General features: G+C 41.3%; 1 protein-coding gene across 1 annotated transcript in view; it reads right to left on the reverse strand.

The window, feature by feature from the left end:
• Nucleotides 1-19,546, reverse strand: part of LOC135486272 (receptor-type tyrosine-protein phosphatase U-like) — a 56,098-nt gene that overhangs the window by 29,982 nt on the left and 6,570 nt on the right. Inside the window, exon 2 of the mRNA XM_064768960.1 lies at nt 18,930-19,061. Within this exon, the coding sequence (XP_064625030.1) occupies nt 18,930-19,061 (132 nt within the window). The remainder of the gene's footprint in view (nt 1-18,929; nt 19,062-19,546) is intronic.

Below are 19,546 nucleotides of genomic sequence, written 5' to 3' on the forward strand. Positions count from 1 at the left end.
CTGCCCATTCCGCCTTAACCTTATTCGCCTTATCCAATTTTGCCTTCTCCCATTTAGCCTTCTCCTAACTTGCCTTTTCTCAATTCGCCTTCTACGATTTCGCCATCGTCTTATCTCGCCTTTGTTCCAATTGGCCTTCTTCCTAACTCGCCTTCCTCTCATCTTGCCTCATCCTAGTTTGCCTTTTCTTATTTCGCCTTTGTCCTATTCTGCCTTGGTTTCATCCTGCCTTATCTCATCTTGCCTTTTCTTGATTGACCTTTGTGTCAATTCGCCTTCTTCCCATTTTGCCTTCTCCCGTTTTGCCATATCTCACCTCGCCTTTTATCAATCCGCCTTTGCTTATCTTGCCTTTGTTCTATTTTGCCTTGTTGTCAATTCGCCTTCGTTTCATCTCGCCTTTTTTACTTTGCCTTTGTCTCACTACGCCTTCGTCCCATTTTGCCTTCTCCCATTTCGCCATATCTCACCTCGCCTTTTATCAATCCGCCTTTGCTTATCTTGCCTTTGTTCTATTTTGCCTTGTTGTCAATTCGCCTTCGTTTTTTACTTTGCCTTTGTCTCATTACGCCTTCATCCCATTTTGCCTTCTCCCATATCGCCATATCTTGCCTCGCCTTTTATTACTCCGTATATTTATTATACTGAGTATCGTTGTGGTAGCTCATGCACAGAAATCCTCAAATCTCTCAAAAACTAAATCAGTAATAACATCCAACCTCTATAGAATGTGTACCTCATCTATATGTCTATAAGGTTTGGTGAAAATTGGCAAAGTAGATTTCGAGATATAATAATAATAATTAGTAATTACAGGATAGGGCCTTTCCATGGTGATGTACCTTGCTCAAAGCGCTTTTGGGATACTTTTATGTTATTACCGCGGCCTCTACAGATATCAATCTGGGGTTTCAAAGATCGGCTACTAAGTGATCATTTGAACTCGAACAGACCGAGAACTACATGTAAGTAGCCAAACAACCGGGAGTCGAACCCACGACCTTTTGATCGTGAGCTGGACGCTTAACTACTGCGCTACCGCTGCCCCTGATATGGAGATTCGCAATGCATTGTTCCATTAGGATCCACTCTGGCCAGGACATACGCCTTCGTTAAGCAAGGGGTCTATTATTCGCAGGGGGGGGGGCAGTGTTTTGAGTAGTTTAATGATTCTGTTCAAAAAAACTTTGGGACTTGTATTATCTCATGCTAAGTTATAGCATTGCTGTGAATGAAGAACATCAAACATACCAAAACCATCTAAAGGGAACACTGCGTGGGACGTTCTTGAGAGCTAACTCGTTCTGTGAGAAGGCCTCATAATTCCCCAATGATCAAAGGAATACATCTTCCAGATTGCTGGATTTGAGTAGGCCTATTGACCATTGTCCATAATAAAGAACTTCAGAAGCACTCACACTTTGAATGATCAATAAAATACTTAGCACCCCCATCCCTCCTATATAGTACCAGGTCACAAGTCTTACTCATCAAAGAATGCCAAAACACTATGCCAAAATATTTCCATGAAAGACTTGGAAAACTCTAAGATTTGACAAACATGGGTAAAGATACTAAGTTGGTTTTGGAGATACATGTAAGCTTACATGTAGATGGTTCAGAAGTTATGAAGATTTGAAAATATTGGTAATTAAGCAACAGCCTTGGGTAGGGTACCAAAACATAATTCGTGGAAACACTCTTATATGAAAGATTGGCCCCACAAACATGGGTAAAAGAGACAAAAGTCTTTTGTAATATGGTATGTAATGTAATATGACTATAATGGCTGAGAAGTTATCTACACTTGTAATTTTGGCAATGTCCACCGGGTTTTGGTTGGGGGTACCACCGCAAGGACTCTAGAAGCCCTTCAACACTGTTGAAGACACTTTCATATGAAAGATTGACTCAATAAACATGGGTAAAGACACCAAGTTTGTTGCAAAGTAGGAAGAAGGCGAAATGGGAAGAAGGCGAAATAATACAAAGGCGGGGCGGGTAAAGGCGAGATAGGATGAAGGCGAATTAGGACAAAGATAAACTAGGACAAGGTAAAATTGGAGAAGGCAGACTAAGACAATGGCAAACTGAGACGAAGGCAAGAATGGATAAGGCAACTTGTGATAAGGCAAAATAAAACAGAGGCAAAATAGCATAAGGCGAAAAATGAAAAGGCGAAAAAAGACAAAGGCAAGATAGAATAAGGCGGATTGGGAAGAGGCAAAATAGAAAAAGGCAAAGTAGGAAGACGGCGAAATAGGAAGAAGGCGAAATAATACAAAGGCGGGGCGGGTAAAGGCGAGATAGGATGAAGGCGAATTAGGACAAAGGTAAATTAGGACAAGGTGAAATAGGAGAAGGCAGATTAAGACAATGGCAAACTGAAGTAGTTTATGGGTGACTCTGGCTGATGATTGACCTAGTTAGGATTGCCCTAGTTTCAAGTGACCTTGACCTCCCATGGCCTTGACCTTGGAGGATAGGAACGATTTTAGAATGACCTTGACCGAGAAAGATGGTTTTAATTGACCTGGTTAGCCTTGCCCTAGTTTCAAGTGACCTTGACCTCCCATGGCCTTGACCTTTAATTGACCTAGTTAGCCTTGCCCTAGTTTCAAGTGACCTTGACCTCCCATGGCCTTGACCTTTAATTGACCTAGTTAGCATTGCCCTAGTTTCAAGTGACCTTGACCTCCCATGACCTTGACCTTTAATTGACCTAGTTAGCATTGCCCTAGTTTCAAGTGACCTTGACCTCCCATGGCCTTGACCTTGGAGGATAGGAATGCTTTGAGAATGACCTTGACCGAGAAAGATGAGTGTTTGCCCACTCTTGTCCTTGAAACGGTGAAGGTTATTTTCAAACCATCTGTCACATTTGAAATGAGGGTGCATTGGTCAATTAACCCAGCAAATGACCCGAGGCAAGGGCCTAAAACATGTGCTGCAAAATGCACATGCATAACAATGCATACAAAATTACCAACCATAGGCCCTATATCTTAACTTCCAAATTACAGAAAAATTATAAAGATAATTAAAATAAAAATCTCACCAAACTTTGCTCCATTGGTTCACTTTAAATCCCACAGATAACAAATCCTTAAAATCCAAAACTTCCAAGAAGAAATTGGAAAAGAAAGGGAACAACATCCTTTCTAAACCTCCTCCACCATCTTCAAGTCCAAAAGAGGCCCACATAGAATGTAAGGGGCTACCTAGAGGCCCACAGAACCATAACCAATCAAAAATGTCAAAAGGGAGGCAAATTTAAAAGGTCCAAACCAGAGCTGCCTCCTATCCTAAGATTTTGAAACTAAATTAAAGACTGGGCTCTACAGTGTCCTTGACTTCCAGGGTCTTATTTTTCCAGGGGGAGGGGGACACTTTCTACTTTTACACCGGCACGTTCCGAAACATCGCCGATGCGTGCGATCCATAGAAATGTGTGGTATTTTCCATCACCAGGGCATAGACAAGCGTCCATAGAAATTGTCTCTACTCATGTTGATGTCCGGCTGTCAAGATGTCAAGAGAAAACATTGTATTCATTCCGTATCTTTCTAATGCTGTATTATAAAACACTTGAATAAAATTGTTGTATTGCTATTTTTGCATCACGTTTCCAAATGAATGCGTGCAGAAGTGTGACAAAAGAGGCGTCCGGTATAGTGACCAGTAGGTATTGTGCATGTCTTCCAAGCTTCAGGGTTTTTACCCGTTTTTGGGTCGGGGTCATCGCTGGTTGGGATGTAAATGTGAAAAGTGTTATTGGTTTCGTTGACATTGCTCCAGGTGCGTGGATATTTTATCTCCGCAAGGCCGACCTCCCAATTTTCAGCAGAGCCGAGTCTGATGGCTGTGCTGAGCTGCTTTGTGTAATGACCTATTGTATTGTCGGGAAAGTATTTCAAGGAGCTATTGCAGGGTAAAGAAACATAAAAATGGTCATTAAAAGTAGTCATTTTGCCTTAATTGGGAAAACGTTTCTTGGTTAATGCACGCGTGTTCTTTGGTATTGATGGATTCGGTAACAAGTAACCTAAACAGCTGCACAGGAGAGAGAGATCCACACAGTACTTTCACCGTTGGCAATAGCTATATCAATGAGAGCAGTAACGATCACTATGTAAATAATTATGATCTGGGCAAAGAAATTATCTCGGGTTTAGGGACATTGTGACCAAAAAGTTTCCAATTCTTCTGTTGTGAAGTGATTGAATCGTTGCCGTCGCCTTCCTTGTTTTCAGATCCGCGTGTCATTTCTGCAATCATGCTTTGTTTACTCAAATATCAAACGTGTCTGTGACAGTGTAGAATAAAACATAGATGTTGAACGTCTGCCTTGCGCACCCAACTGTTGAACTTTGCTGGATATCCATCCCATTTAATTAAATATTCTTTTGTTCTACCCCTGCCGTGTTCTGCAAGTATTCTCTCGAATTTATAGGTCTTTTCTGGCGACACATCTACTTTCTGCAGCTCTTTTTCGTAAAGTGCCTAAGATGTTTTCACCTTGCGCGTCATGGACGCCGTACAGGGTTGGATGACTTTTAACGCGTCTTTTTATAGTGAAGATTTCTGTTGACCAGTTGGGTAAATAAGATTTTTCGAATAGCATTTTTGTCTTGCCAATCCTTACCTTATCGCCAATTTCAAATTTGAATTTGACGTTTTTTGTTGATAGGTTTTCTTTTGAGTAGAGTACGTGCCAAACGTCATCTGCATTACCCTCGTTCACCTCGCTGGGTTTCCTCTTGATGCTCCTATGCCACATGTTGTTGTATGAATGTAGAAGCTTCTGAAGAATTGACAGGTATGACAGAGTGTTCTGCCGTGTAAAGGCACAAAACACATGTGTTATTTGAAAGTTATGTTGAAACACTCGATTATAGCTGCTTTAACCTCATTATTCGAAGTAAAAAAATTGATATTTTCTTTTTTTAGAAAGGCTTGAAATTTCTTGCCCAGAAACTCACCCCCCTTATCGGTTCTTAAATTTTTTGGTTTTCGCTTGGATGTGGCAAATATTTTAGAGAATGCATCCACCTGTTCTGCCCCTGTTTTAGTTCTTAAAGGGACCACCTACGCGAATTTCGAAAGCGTATCGATCACTGTGAGCAAATATTTATAGGGTTTATTATATTTGACTATTCTACACAAATCAACGAGATCCGCTTCCCACTGTTCGGCGATGTCGGCGACAACAATACGCCTTCGTTTGAAATGGCGACGGATCGGCTTGTGGAGCGTGTATGTGGCTTGACTTCTTAACCATTTCTTGATGTCAGAGGTCGATATCTTACTACCGACCACCCTCTTTAAGGTATTTACACCTCCAAAACTACCGGAAATACCTGGTGTGTAATAGATCTTTTTCAATAGCCTGGCTGCTTTGTCACTACCACGCTTCCCAGCTTTCATTTTTGTCGTCATGTTTTCATGTGGAGAAGATGGTATCAGGACTGTCGAATACAGGAGAACTCTGTCTGTGAAACGTCGGAGAGTTCCAAGAAGCTAATGGGTCTCTCCTCCTCGACTTGGGCGTTTTATTGACCCCTATACCCTCCCTATCATTGAGTTTGAGTTTTTTCTTCCATTCCCTGTTCGTAATCATGTTACTGGATATTTCACCCTTACCATCGAGATAAGATAGGACCGAATCAACGCCGACAGGAGGGCTAGAATGTTTTGCGTTTGAAGAGGCGTTTTGTATGACCGACTTGATATCGCTTCCTTTAAAGGCCATATATCAAGGTTTTTTGCCATTTTCTGCTGTAAGACGATTTCAAAAGTGTACCTAACACTTTATACAATACAGAAAACCAAATGCAATTAGCTCCATCCATTTTGAAGATATAGCCAATTATGTGTTTGACAACTTGATTACCTAATCAGGCTAGCAACTGGCTTGTTAGAGCCAGGCGGCGGGTTCAGCAAAAGTTGTGATGTAGATCAGGTCATCTGTACATGTCATGCAATCATAAAAGCAGGAGGGCCTTAATTAATTATGCACACCTGGAAGTAATGTGTTTCATTCACTATGGTGTATTGTGTGGCTCCGAATTGTGTCAAGGCTAGCACAAAGAACAATCGAATGACGGATGGGACCCATTTTCATGAATTTCCAAAGCCAGTTGAACGAGAGAGGAGGAAGCTGTGGATTCGGAAGTGCAAACGTTTGGAGTGTTGGAAGCCTGGGCCTTCGGCCAAACTTTGCAGTGATCACTTTATCGATACGGATTATCACATGAAGCCGGATATCTGCATCCAACTGAATATTAAATGCCACTTGTTAAAAACAGCTGTTCCAACCATGTCAATTCCATTAAATGCCCGAGGCTGCTGAGGTCGGTTGTTATACATAATGTGTAGGCCCTATTGGGGCCTGTGATACCGCATAGTGTCTTCTTGTGTTCCAGCCATAGCAAGGTGACAGCGACACAGGTCAGTGTCAGTGACAGCCACTGTCAATGACAGATTATTGTCATCTGACATCTAGGCCTATCTAACGTTGCACGGCATTATATCGTCACGTCAAGATGATTGTGCATAATACCGTCACTTTTCAATAGTAGTTCAGCGTCATGACATAACTGGCGATACAACACTGACGAGGCGAAACAATATTGTGCAACATTAGTCTGTTCAAAATCATACATGTTATGCATCTGCAACCGTCTATCAATGTCTTCTTTGCTATATCGGCAGGTCTGCCATGCAAATTGATTAACCACAAATTCTAATCACTTTCGTCCGAATGATCACTCTCATTATGATCTAGTGATATTAATGGCTCGAACATGTACGGCTCAACGTTTAAATATCCTTCTGTATCGACCAAAACATCCTCAAATTCACTGATATCACTCTCTGAACTGTATGCGGAAGCCATCTTGCTTTGTTCTGACTGACCTGATCTACGTCATCAAAAAAATCCCTAGCGGCCACATGTGGAACTAATCCAAGGCATTCATCACGTCTGTCTCCGCACACAATACAGCTCAAGTCGTCATCATTTTCAGCGCTTTGTTCCCTCCCACAAAAAAGGCAGCAACGCTGTGCAACACACAGATTGGGCACGTGCTCCTTTGAACCATCAGCCAGTATTTTCTCCTGTGTTGACTCAAAATCGTAGAATACAAACTTCATCAATTCTAAGGGAATTTATGAAGTTTGTACGATTTTGGCGTACGGCGTACTTTCTTAAAGAGACCGCGGATACACTGTCATTTCCAAGTGGGAGTGCGAGTTCAGAGCGGAAATTAAGGCAGATCCCGAACTGGCAGCATTTGCAAAAGATCTGAACATCTCCGAGCCTCTGAACCCCCCCCCCCCCGAGAAGCCTTTTTCGGGGGAAGAACGAACGCTGTGAAACTGTATCACAAATGCAATGAAAACGAAAGCATCAAATATGTCGACTTTACATCGCTTTATCCGTATGTCAATAAATATAAACATTATCCTCTAGGGCACCCAGTGGTGTACCGGGGTGAAAATCTGCAAAAGGTTGACGACCCACTGAAGTGCGAAGGTCTTATCAAATGTAAAGTATTACCGCCAAAGCAATTGTATTTTCCTGTTTTACCCCAGAGGACGGGTAACAAGTTGAAGTTTTCTCTTTGTGCGAAGTGTGCGGAGACGTCGTCTAAAACGTGTGACCATTCAGACGATGAGTGCACTCTGATAGGGACATGGGTTATATTTGAAGTCAGAAAAGCGGTCGAAAAGGGCTATCGTCTGGTGCGAACATACGAAATTTGGGATTTCGAGCAAACAACCCAATATGATCTTGAGAAGAAAGAGGGCGGTCTATTTATGAGTTTCATTAATACTTTTCTAGAGCAGAAAAGAAGAAGCTAGCGGTTGGCCCGATTGGTGTGAGACCGAAGAAGACAAAAAGAAGTACATCGATGATTACGCGCCGCACGAGGGGATCACTTTAGACCGTTACAATATCAAATATAACGCAGGCATGCGCAGTACCTACAAGGCAGGGATATGTGCGTTGTGGGGAAAATTCGGGCAACGAAATAACTTTGTAAAGACATTATATACAGATAGTCCAGAGGTTTATATCAATAAATTGACCGACGATAGCATTGAAGTAACCGATTCTCAATTAGTGAACGAAGAATTCGTTCTTTTGAAATACCGTGAGAAGACTGAATTCATAGAAGCGTGTCCTTACACAAATTGTGTTATCGCAGCTTACACAACTGCACATGTGCGGCTGTAATTGTATGAGGAGTTGGAAAAACTTGATCAACAAGTATAATATTTTGACACTGATAGTATTATATACGTGTACGACAAAACAAACAAAAAACACTTCAACCCACCCCTAGGCGACTATCTGGGGGATTTCAAGGATGAGTTGAACGGCGCATCCCTTGAAGAGTTTGTTTCAGGGGGACCAAAAAACTACGGGTATCGCATCAAATAGAGTAAAGAGACTGTGTGCAAAGTCCGAGGGTTCACCCTGAACTATGGTAATAGTCAAAAAATCAATTTCGAAACCATGAGGGACTTGGTACAAAACCTGAATTTTTCCGACACCCTTTTGGTCGAAAATCCTTACAAAATTCGGCGACGTAAGGATTTCAAAATTACCACAGTTCGGGAGGTGAAAAAGTACGGCTTAGTATACGACAAGCGTTACCTGACAGACGATTTCTTTACATTGCCTTTTGGCTATTAGCTATTATGACGTCTCTCTCTCACGTTTATTATTTCGGTGTATTCCTGTTTCGCCTATTCCTGTTCCGCCTATTCCTGTTTCGCCTAATTCCTTATTCGCCTATTCCTGATTCGCCTACTTCCTGTTTCGCCTATTCCTGTTTTGCCTAATTCCTGTTTCGCCTATTCCTGTTTCGCCTATTCAAAAGTATTGCTAACCTCCCCACAGACGTAGGAATATGAACCGTCCCTTACTATAGTGTTAAAGGCTATCATTAAGAATAAAGTCTGAAATAATGGATTTAGCGACATGTCAATTATTTCAGTATTATTCGGAATAGCTTTGGAAAATTATACATAGCTTACATTGGCTTATGTTTTAGCGTATTTTAAAAGGCAAGAAATAAAATAGTAAGAAAGTTTTACCCTTTCATTAGATTTGAGAAAGGTTTCTCAGACCTGCATTTTATATTGTAGATTCTCTTTCTTTTGTCTTAGTCAGTAACTGGCTACGTAATAGAAAGAATACCTATAGCTACATTGTTCTTTACTATGATATGGGTTTTACAGCTGATTTTGATCAAATAATTATGAGAATGTACAGTATTATGTATTTTTATCAAAAACTCATGAATTCCTGTTTTTATAAAATAAGCGACTGCTTTACTCTACTTAATCTATTAGTTTTTACTGTGTGTCAATATAGTCATATGGTCAAATAAGTCCCGGACTGTCCCCGCTTTCAAGGTGACTCTTTCAAAACGGTCATGGCATGGTTTGTTAATAAAGTTGATGGCATTTGATTAGTCAAATTGTCATCACATCGTTAACATCATCCAATTGTTCCCTCACATTTTTCCCATAAAATGGACATGCATCCCTAAGGTTCCCCCTGGGAGAGTCGATTTATTGTAGGGGTACTGGAAAGTAGGCGAAACAGGAAGTAGGCGAAACAGGTATAGGCGAAACAGGAAATATGCCAAACAGGAAATAGGCCAAACAGGAATAGGCGGAACAGGAATAGGCGAAACAGGAATAGGCGAAACAGGCATAAACCATTATTTCACCATAGTGAAGTTTACGCGCTCCTTGAGCGCTATTATCATCATTGTACATCTGCTATTATTATTTTATAAACATCATTGAACTGTATCGTATATGTCATTTTATATATATGTCATTTTATAAGGGATGTTATTGTAAAAATTATTGCCAGTGTCATCTATTATGGTTTCTGCGCCAGAAAACAGTTATAATACCTTGATAGCACTATTACAGAATGTATCATCATCATTATCACCAACATCCACGGTACAATAGATCATTATCTGTTTTTGCTCTAGATAGTTGCACTATAACCTATAACAGTATTTTTTTGTTGAATCCCTCATTATATTAGTCGAGATCTCAGCATGCATATTTCAAGTGGAGACCTTCTCTTGAAACATCCATTCACATGTCTAGTAGCAGGGCCTACCATGTGCGGGAAGTCTTTCTTTGTACAACGATTGATATCCAATGCTGCCTCTACTATTGACCCTCCACCTGATAGAATTGTTTGGTGCTATGGAGGCGTATCGCAGGAGGCGTTTGCAGCGTTTCCAAATGTGGAGTTCGTCTCTGGTCTGAATATTTCTGAAAATACATCTGTAGATGAGCGAACATTGCTCATTATCGACGATTTAATGTGTGAAACAGATGAAAAAGTCACAAAGATCTTCACCAAGGATTGTCATCATTTGAACCGGAGAGCCATCTTTATCGTACAGAACTTTTTTTTCACGGGAGACAGCAGCGCACCATAAGCTTGAATTCTAATTATGTGGTGTTATTCAAAAATCCGAGAGACGTGTCTCAGATCACACATTTGGCAAAGCAAATTTCTCCTGGTAATACCAAAGCCCTTCCCGAAGCTTTTGCCGATGCGACGCGTCAACCCTTTGGATATCTATTCTTGGATTTTAGCATCAATTATTCGATATGGCAAAATATCACATTAAACATTACGTGCGCCAACTCAAAGCACTGAAATCTGCTCAGGCTAAGAAAAGACGCCAGATTCTTCAAACAGCCGACAAAGGGCTCCTTAATGCGGTGGGGGAGTCTGCGAGCAACTGTTTAAAAGGCAACGTACCCCTTAATAGAAATCAATTTAAATGTCTGAAGAAACACAAGCACTCCCTCCGTAAATTAGCGTGCAAGAAGACATCGTTAAAGGAACGAAAACGGATCATTCAAAAGGGTGGTTTTCTTGGAGCACTGCTAGGCCCCGTGATTAGAGCCATTGGAAGTATTTTTGGTGGTTGATAAATAGCCGCATAATGAGTCAGATGCACAAAATGGCGTTAATACCTCATGAGATGGTAGATAAATATCTGTATCAGCAACGCCACAAAGAGGATACCAAACCCCAGGCATACAACGCAATGGGTATTGATCAAGAAATGCAAAAAATACTGTCCTCAACAACTATGAGTGAGTATGACAAGGCCACAGCATACTCGCAGTTGCTTCGCAAGTACTTGGGAACAATACATTCCCCCTCACTAGATTTAAACGCTGGAACAATAGGGCAAGCCCAAAATGCTGTTACAACGACTGCCCAAGCTGCGGATACAACTGCTGTAAACCAAATGGCTGCCCAGCCCTCCGTATTGTCTCCTCTTTCCCCCAAGGCGATATTGCAGCAAGTACCCGGGTACTCAAAACCAAAGGCCAAAAAATTAGTACAGGCATTGCTGGACGACCCAAAATTTAGCTGGAACGAAAGCGGCGAAATTTCAATTAACGGAGACGTCATTAAAGGAAGCGATATCAAGTCGGTCATACAAAACGCCTCTTCAAACGCAAAACATTCTAGCCCTCCTGTCGGCGTTGATTCGGTCCTATCTTATCTCGATGGTAAGGGTGAAATATCCAGTAACATGATTACGAACAGGGAATGGAAGAAAAAACTCAAACTCAATGATAGGGAGGGTATAGGGGGGTCCACCTAATGTGCGTCCGGAACTCTGTTTGCGCGTCCGGAGCGCGTCCGGAAGAGAAAGTGCGCGTCCGGAACAATTTCCTATGTAAATATGAACCTATTGTTGCATTAGATGGCTTAAATAGCATTTTCATTCCATGTAGAGAAAATAAAATTGAAAAAAATCTTTTTGGTGACTTTGTATTTTACAATTTTCAGCGAGGTGGTTAATTACTAAGCCCCCCTCTTAGGAGGGGCTCTTAAGATACACGTGTGTGTGGGAGTATATACTGATTTGATGAGAAATAAAGAGAGTAAATATTGTATATCCTACAAACAATTTTTTTTGGTATTTTTCTGAATTAACTCCGTTGAGTTTACCGATTTCTCCGCGATCTTCCGGTGGTGGTTGCTATCCCATTTGTTGAAATTAATTTAAATTAATTTAAATCTTCATGGGAATTCGCTACATCATATGCCTAAGAAATTGTTCCGCCAATTATATTAATATTTTTATTAGAGAAATATCCGTCCTAAATAATGACAGAAAAGGGTGGTTTATTTCAATTTTGTGTCGACATGATCGAGGTCACGTGACATAAAAACAAAACAATCGCACACACCCGTCCAAAAAAGGCACTTTAAGAAAAACAAATACGTTTTTCCAGCTTAAAACCACACTGACGACTAAGTTATATTGGTCTTCTGCCCAAATCTGAAGTATCAAAATGAATCACAAACTAGAACTAGCTCTATTTAGCAAAAGTTGCGTGAAAAATTCGGGTGAGCGACGTACATTCTGCACCCTAGCGGCCAATAATTAAACTACTTTCAGCCGTCTGCTCCGGTCTCGTTAGGGAGTTTTTCCCAAATGTACGCGATGATGACGTGCCCCATTAACATGACGTAACATCTATTTTAAAATGCGTTTCCAAAGTGAATGCATGAGGACAACCTATTTGTGTCGTATAAGACTGGAAACGCCCGATTCCCGTGAATAAGGACAATCACAATGTATTACATTACCAAAACAAAAATGTGTCGGAAGGAACTATGGATGGTCCCATCGCACCCCCCCTCCAGCAGTATGACACAGAAGGGCTAGTTGACTGTCCACCGGGGGGGTTTGGGGGGAGCTTCCCCCCAACGCACTGGTAAAAACCTATGTCGACGGAGGGGGGTTGGGGGGGTGTCCCCCCATTGTAACAGCTGTAGTTGTTAGAGCTTGCACTTAACATATGCTCGTAGGGGGGTTCGGGGGAGCTCCCCCGACCTAAAGGGGGGCTCACTAAGTCCTTGACTTTACATATTAATGCCATAATCATATCCCAACTTCCTTACGCGCCTTCTCCTGTTGTGGTCGTCTAAGTCGGTATGAGTTTGTCTTTGCGTGCCGTGGGATAAGGGGCAATAGCAATTATTGTGAAGCCAATTTGCGCTTTTAGGGGGGAGGGGAGGGGATCGAGGGGGAAGGGGGAAGGGGGTCAACAAAATTCAGTGCGGTTTTAAGAGCTTCAACTAAAGATGAGCTTAATGATTATTTTCCTGGGTATATATCTTATTCATTAAAATAAAAATGCCAGTTTTTCTACCATTCGACAGAGTGGGCCCGGGAGGGGGGGACTTATTTTTTAGATTAATTTCTAATTGGCTACACTTAAATTTAGGTATGGCTTATTATCAAAGGATCTAGTGATGACAGTGGATTTAAGGATACACTCACATCAAAGAAGTAGTACAATTTTCACTTATTTTTCTCACAAAATATATTTTTGGGGGTTTGGGGGACTCATCCCCCAATGTACTGGCTAAATATGTCAGAAGGACGGGGTTTGGGGGGCTTCCCGGGTCCCCCATGTCAAACAGTTGTGTGAGTTCACTAGAGATTGCTCTTTACATATTAATGTGAACACATCTCACTAATTGACACTTTGACTGTATAGCGATTTTCAATAACATATTTGATTCTGATATTTTGTGAAATTAACAATGATAAGACACTCTGACGGCATTCCATGTGCTGAGACACCAGATACCAGTCTAATCCATTACAACACGGCTACTATCGAAATTCTGCAACTGCAACAACAATTGGTTGAGGAGAAACGTCAGTAAACTGGGATTTGATGGCTGTGTAACACCCAAATCACCCCGCTGAAAATTGTAAAATACAAAGTCACCAAGGAGATTTTTTCCAATTTTATTTTCTCTACATGGAATTAAAATGCTATTTAAGCCATCTAATGCAACATTAAGTTCATATTTACATAGGAAATTGTTCCGGACGCGCACTTTCTCTTCCGGACGCGCTCCGGACGCACAAATTGTTCCGGACGCGCATTAGGTAGACCGGTATAGGGGTCAATAAAACGCCCAAGTCGAGGAGGAGAGACCCATTAGCTTCTTGGAACTCTCCGACGTTTCACAGACAGAGTTCTCCTGTATTCGACAGTCCTGATACCATCTTCTCCACATGAAAACATGACGACAAAAATGAAAGCTGGGAAGCGTGGTAGTGACAAAGCAGCCAGGCTATTGAAAAAGATCTATTACACACCAGGTATTTCCGGTAGTTTTGGAGGTGTAAATACCTTAAAGAGGGTGGTCGGTAGTAAGATATCGACCTCTGACATCAAGAAATGGTTAAGAAGTCAAGCCACATACACGCTCCACAAGCCGATCCGTCGCCATTTCAAACGAAGGCGTATTGTTGTCGCCGACATCGCCGAACAGTGGGAAGCGGATCTCGTTGATTTGTGTAGAATAGTCAAATATAATAAACCCTATAAATATTTGCTCACAGTGATCGATACGCTTTCGAAATTCGCGTAGGTGGTCCCTTTAAGAACTAAAACAGGGGCAGAACAGGTGGATGCATTCTCTAAGATATTTGCCACATCCAAGCGAAAACCAAAAAATTTAAGAACCGATAAGGGGGGTGAGTTTCTGGGCAAGAAATTTCAAGCCTTTCTAAAAAAAGAAAATATCAATTTTTTTACTTCGAATAATGAGGTTAAAGCAGCTATAATCGAGTGTTTCAACATAACTTTCAAATAACACATGTGTTTTGTGCCTTTACACGGCAGAACACTCTGTCATACCTGTCAATTCTTCAGAAACTTCTACATTCATACAACAACATGTGGCATAGGAGCATCAAGAGGAAACCCAGCGAGGTGAACGAGGGTAATGCAGATGACGTTTGGCACGTACTCTACTCAAAAGAAAACCTATCAACAAAAAACGTCAAATTCAAATTTGAAATTGGCGATAAGGTAAGGATTGGCAAGACAAAAATGCTATTCGAAAAATCTTATTTACCCAACTGGTCAACAGAAATCTTCACTATAAAAAGACGCGTTAAAAGTCATCCAACCCTGTACGGCGTCCATGACGCGCAAGGTGAAAACATCTTAGGCACTTTACGAAAAAGAGCTGCAGAAAGTAGATGTGTCGCCAGAAAAGACCTATAAATTCGAGAGAATACTTGCAGAACACGGCAGGGGTAGAACAAAAGAATATTTAGTTAAATGGGATGGATATCCAGCAAAGTTCAACAGTTGGGTGCGCAAGGCAGACGTTCAACATCTATGTTTTATTCTACACTGTCACAGACACGTTTGATATTTGAGTAAACAAAGCATGATTGCAGAAATGACACGCGGATCTGAAAACAAGGAAGGCGACGGCAACGATTCAATCACTTCACAACAGAAGAATTGGAAACTTTTTGGTCACAATGTCCCTAAACCCGAGATAATTTCTTTGCCCAGATCATAATTATTTACATAGTGATCGTTACTGCTCTCATTGATATAGCTATTGCCAACGGTGAAAGTACTGTGTGGATCTCTCTCTCCTGTGCAGCTGTTTAGGTTACTTGTTACCGAATCCATCAATACCCGAGAACACGCGTGCATTAACCAAGAAACGTTTTCCCAATTAAGGCAAAATGACTACTTTTAATGACCATTTTTATGTTTCTTTACCCTGCAATAGCTCCTTGAAATACTTTCCCGACAATACAATAGGTCATTACACAAAGCAGCTCAGCACAGCCATCAGACTCGGCTCTGCTGAAAATTGGGAGGTCGGCCTTGCGGAGATAAAATATCCACGCACCTGGAGCAATGTCAACGAAACCAATAACACTTTTCACATTTACATCCCAACCAGCGATGACCCCGACCCAAAAATGGGTAAAAACCCTGAAGCTTGGAAGACATGCACAATACCTACTGGTCACTATACCGGACGCCTCTTTTGTCACACTTCTGCACGCATTCATTTGGAAACGTGATGAAAAAATAGCAATACAACAATTTTATTCAAGTGTTTTATAATACAGCATTAGAAAGATACGGAATGAATACAATGTTTTCTCTTGACATCTTGACAGCCGGACATCAACATGAGTAGAGACAATTTCTATGGACGCTTGTCTATGACCTGGTGATGGAAAATACCACACATTTCTATGGATCGCACGCATCGGCGATGTTTCGGAACGTGCCGGTGTAAAAGTAGAAAGTGTCCCCCTCCCCCTGGAAAAATAAGACCCTGGAAGTCTAGGACACTGTAGAGCCCAGTCTTTAATTTAGTTTCAAAATCTTAGGATAGGAGGCAGCTCTGGTTTGGACCTTTTAAATTTGCCTCCCTTTTGACATTTTTGATTGGTTATGGTTCTGTGGGCCTCTAGGTAGCCCCTTACATTCTATGTGGGCCTCTTTTAGACTTGAAGATGGTGGAGGAGGTTTAGAAAGGATGTTGTTCCCTTTCTTTTTTCAATTTCTTCTTGGAAGTTTTGGATTTTAAGGATTTGTAATCTGTGGGATTTAAAGTGAACCAATGGAGCAAAGTTTGGTGAGTTTTTTATTTTAATTATCTTTATAATTTTTCTGTAATTTGGAAGTTAAGATATAGGGCCTATGGTTGGTAATTTTGTATGCATTGTTATGCATGTGCATTTTGCAGCACATGTTTTAGGCCCTTGCCTCGGGTCATTTGCTGGGTTAATTGACCAATGCACCCTCATTTCAAATGTGACAGATGGTTTGAAAATAACCTTCACCGTTTCAAGGACAAGAGTGGGCAAACACTCATCTTTCTCGGTCAAGGTCATTCTCAAAGCATTCCTATCCTCCAAGGTCAAGGCCATGGGAGGTCAAGGTCACTTGAAACTAGGGCAATGCTAACTAGTTCAATTAAAGGTCAAGGTCATGGGAGGTCAAGGTCACTTGAAACTAGGGCAATGCTAACTAGGTCAATTAAAGGTCAAGGCCATGGGAGGTCAAGGTCACTTGAAACTAGGGCAAGGCTAACTAGGTCAATTAAAGCCATCTTTCTCGGTCAAGGTCATTCTAAAATCATTCCTATCCTCCAAGGTCAAGGACATGGGAGGTCAAGATCACTTGAAACTAGGGCAATCCTAAATAGGTCAATCATCAGCCAGAGTCACCCATAAACTACTAACTGAGACTAAGGCAAGAATTGATAAGGCAACTTGTGATAAGGCAAGATAAAACAGAGGCAAAATAGCATAAGGCGAAAAATGAAAAGGCGAAAAAAGACAAAGGCCAGATAGAATAAGGCAGATTTAGAAGAGGCAAAATTGGAAAAGGCGAAATAGGAGAAGGCGAAATGTATATTTTTTAAAGGCAAAATGGGAAAAGGCGAAAAAAGACAAGGCGAAATGGGCATGAACCGGAAGGCCTATGGGTAGATAGCAAAATCCTGAAATTCCAGGTCGCTAAAACAGACAGTCTTCTTTCTAGGGCCTCTGGAATGGTCACTGTTTTTAGGGTCAAAATTAGACTTCTTAAAAAAATAACTTTTGAAGTTGAAATATCTCAATGCGCCAATGACTGCCCAGCTTTATTTTGATAGATGTAAGTCTGTGATTGAAGGAGCTGCAGAAAATTAAAAAATGTCCGTTTGTATTTTAGAGTGCGGCCTGTAGGTGGCACTGCAAAACAGTAGTTTTTTCTGAAATGACACATGGATTTCAGGCAATCCTGGACTGCGCCCTCAACATCCCAAGCTAGTATATTTTCAAATGGTATAGTGTAGGGCAAGCTCATGGAATCCTATCATGCATATTGTGGGAGGGTATAGGACGTGAAAGGCCTATACCCACATAAGTGATTCCGAGAATTCTTTCCAAGGCATTTGTTATTTAACGCCGTGTTGCCCACGAAAAAAAACTGTTCAAGGCCAAACTCACATCGCTTCAAATCAGCAGGCTTTAAATCAGCGTCTGCACGAACAAACCTGACCACACAATTTTTCTATACGTTACCAAAAAAGTGTCATAAAACACCTCAAAGTCACGTTGTTTTAGGGGGAATTTTTTCAGACAAAGACTTGAAATGCAATATGACAACCTTTTTTGAACTTTTGCAATAAGAAAACCCCACAAAAAGTCTGGTAGTTTCATGGATGTGGTATTTCACCACATTCAGATTGCAGTGGCGGCCATTTCAAGCAGGGACGGGACGACGTCGATATAAATAGTTCCGGTCATGCGCAAGGAGGTTGCACAGTGCCTTGTGGCCAATTACAGCTCGCCACACGCCATGCACATACTTTAGTTTCACCGATCTAAGACATGCAAGAACGTGTCTGAATATTCAAGAAACAGGTGGAGCAAATCTGCAAACCTACAGAATTTTGAATCAGATAATGCCAGACTTAGAAACGATATGACGACCCTATCTTTTTATAAAATATCTCCTAGGTTTCACCCACCCACTATACATATATAGACATGAGCATATTATAGGCATGAGCATTTTTATATTTATCAAGCAATAATCATGACCAATTTTTTCAAGCCGAGGCGTGCCAAACATGGATGAACGACAGCCAGAAGAATTCTGTCTTGTATTTATTGCCTTGTGAAGTATTCAGATATTTAGATGCTTATCTTATCTGTTGACACTAAAGGTTTCAAAAGTCAAGGTATCCTACTTCTTTTGTAATGAGAAAAAACAACTTCAACTGGCCACCTTATCAAAAAATACCAGGAAGCATGATTCATTCCTGGCCACCTGATCAGAAAATGCCAGAAAGCATGATGAATTCCTGACTATCGGAAATTCGCAAACAAATTGGTCATCTAGATGATTATTGCTGTTGTCTTTCTGTGTGAATGCCCTAATAAATCCTGATGACTTATGCGATATGAAAAAGATCAAATCATTGTTATATGTTGCAAGATATCTATTTGCAACACTATGGAAACTAAACCGCTCGATATAGTTGATCTATCTTTAAAACTTACCGCGCTGACAATACTCCCCATCCCATCCACTGGCACATCCATTTTGGCAAGACCCGTCTTGACTACAATCTTCATCCCCATTACAGTGACACTGATATTCGCAGTTATCCCCGAAGTGTTTTGTCGGACAACCTTAAAAATTAAATAAAAAAGAGTGAGACCAAGTTCTATCAATCATTGAAGCCATGCACGTAGGTTGCGACTAAAAATAGGGTGTTTTCGCAACCTCACGCGAAACGCCTACGTGAACACCTATGTTCACGCACGTAGGTGTTCACGTAGGTGCTGTTTATTTGCATTTGCACAGGCGCTCGTGAACGTGTACGTGAAAGTTGATCGGCATATGGTAGGGGCATTGGTGGGGAATTAACGATGTCCGAATTCGGACCCAAGGAAAAATTGCACATACTGGTACCAGGAAAATGGCTGTGTTTAATATGACGTGGGAAGACGTGCTGCAACTTACCGTTGTACTTGAGGGCGACGGCTTACTTTTGGTAGCAGCTGAGAACACAGAGTCTAGATCAACCTACAACTCGGAAACCCCGCCGTTTGAGCTGGCAAACCAAACCGACGGAGTAACCAAAGCAATGTTTCCGTTTTCGAAGGAGGAAATC

This window comes from Lineus longissimus, chromosome 4 (genome assembly GCF_910592395.1).
Source record: "Lineus longissimus chromosome 4, tnLinLong1.2, whole genome shotgun sequence".
NCBI classification, from domain to species: Eukaryota; Metazoa; Nemertea; class Pilidiophora; order Heteronemertea; family Lineidae; genus Lineus; species Lineus longissimus.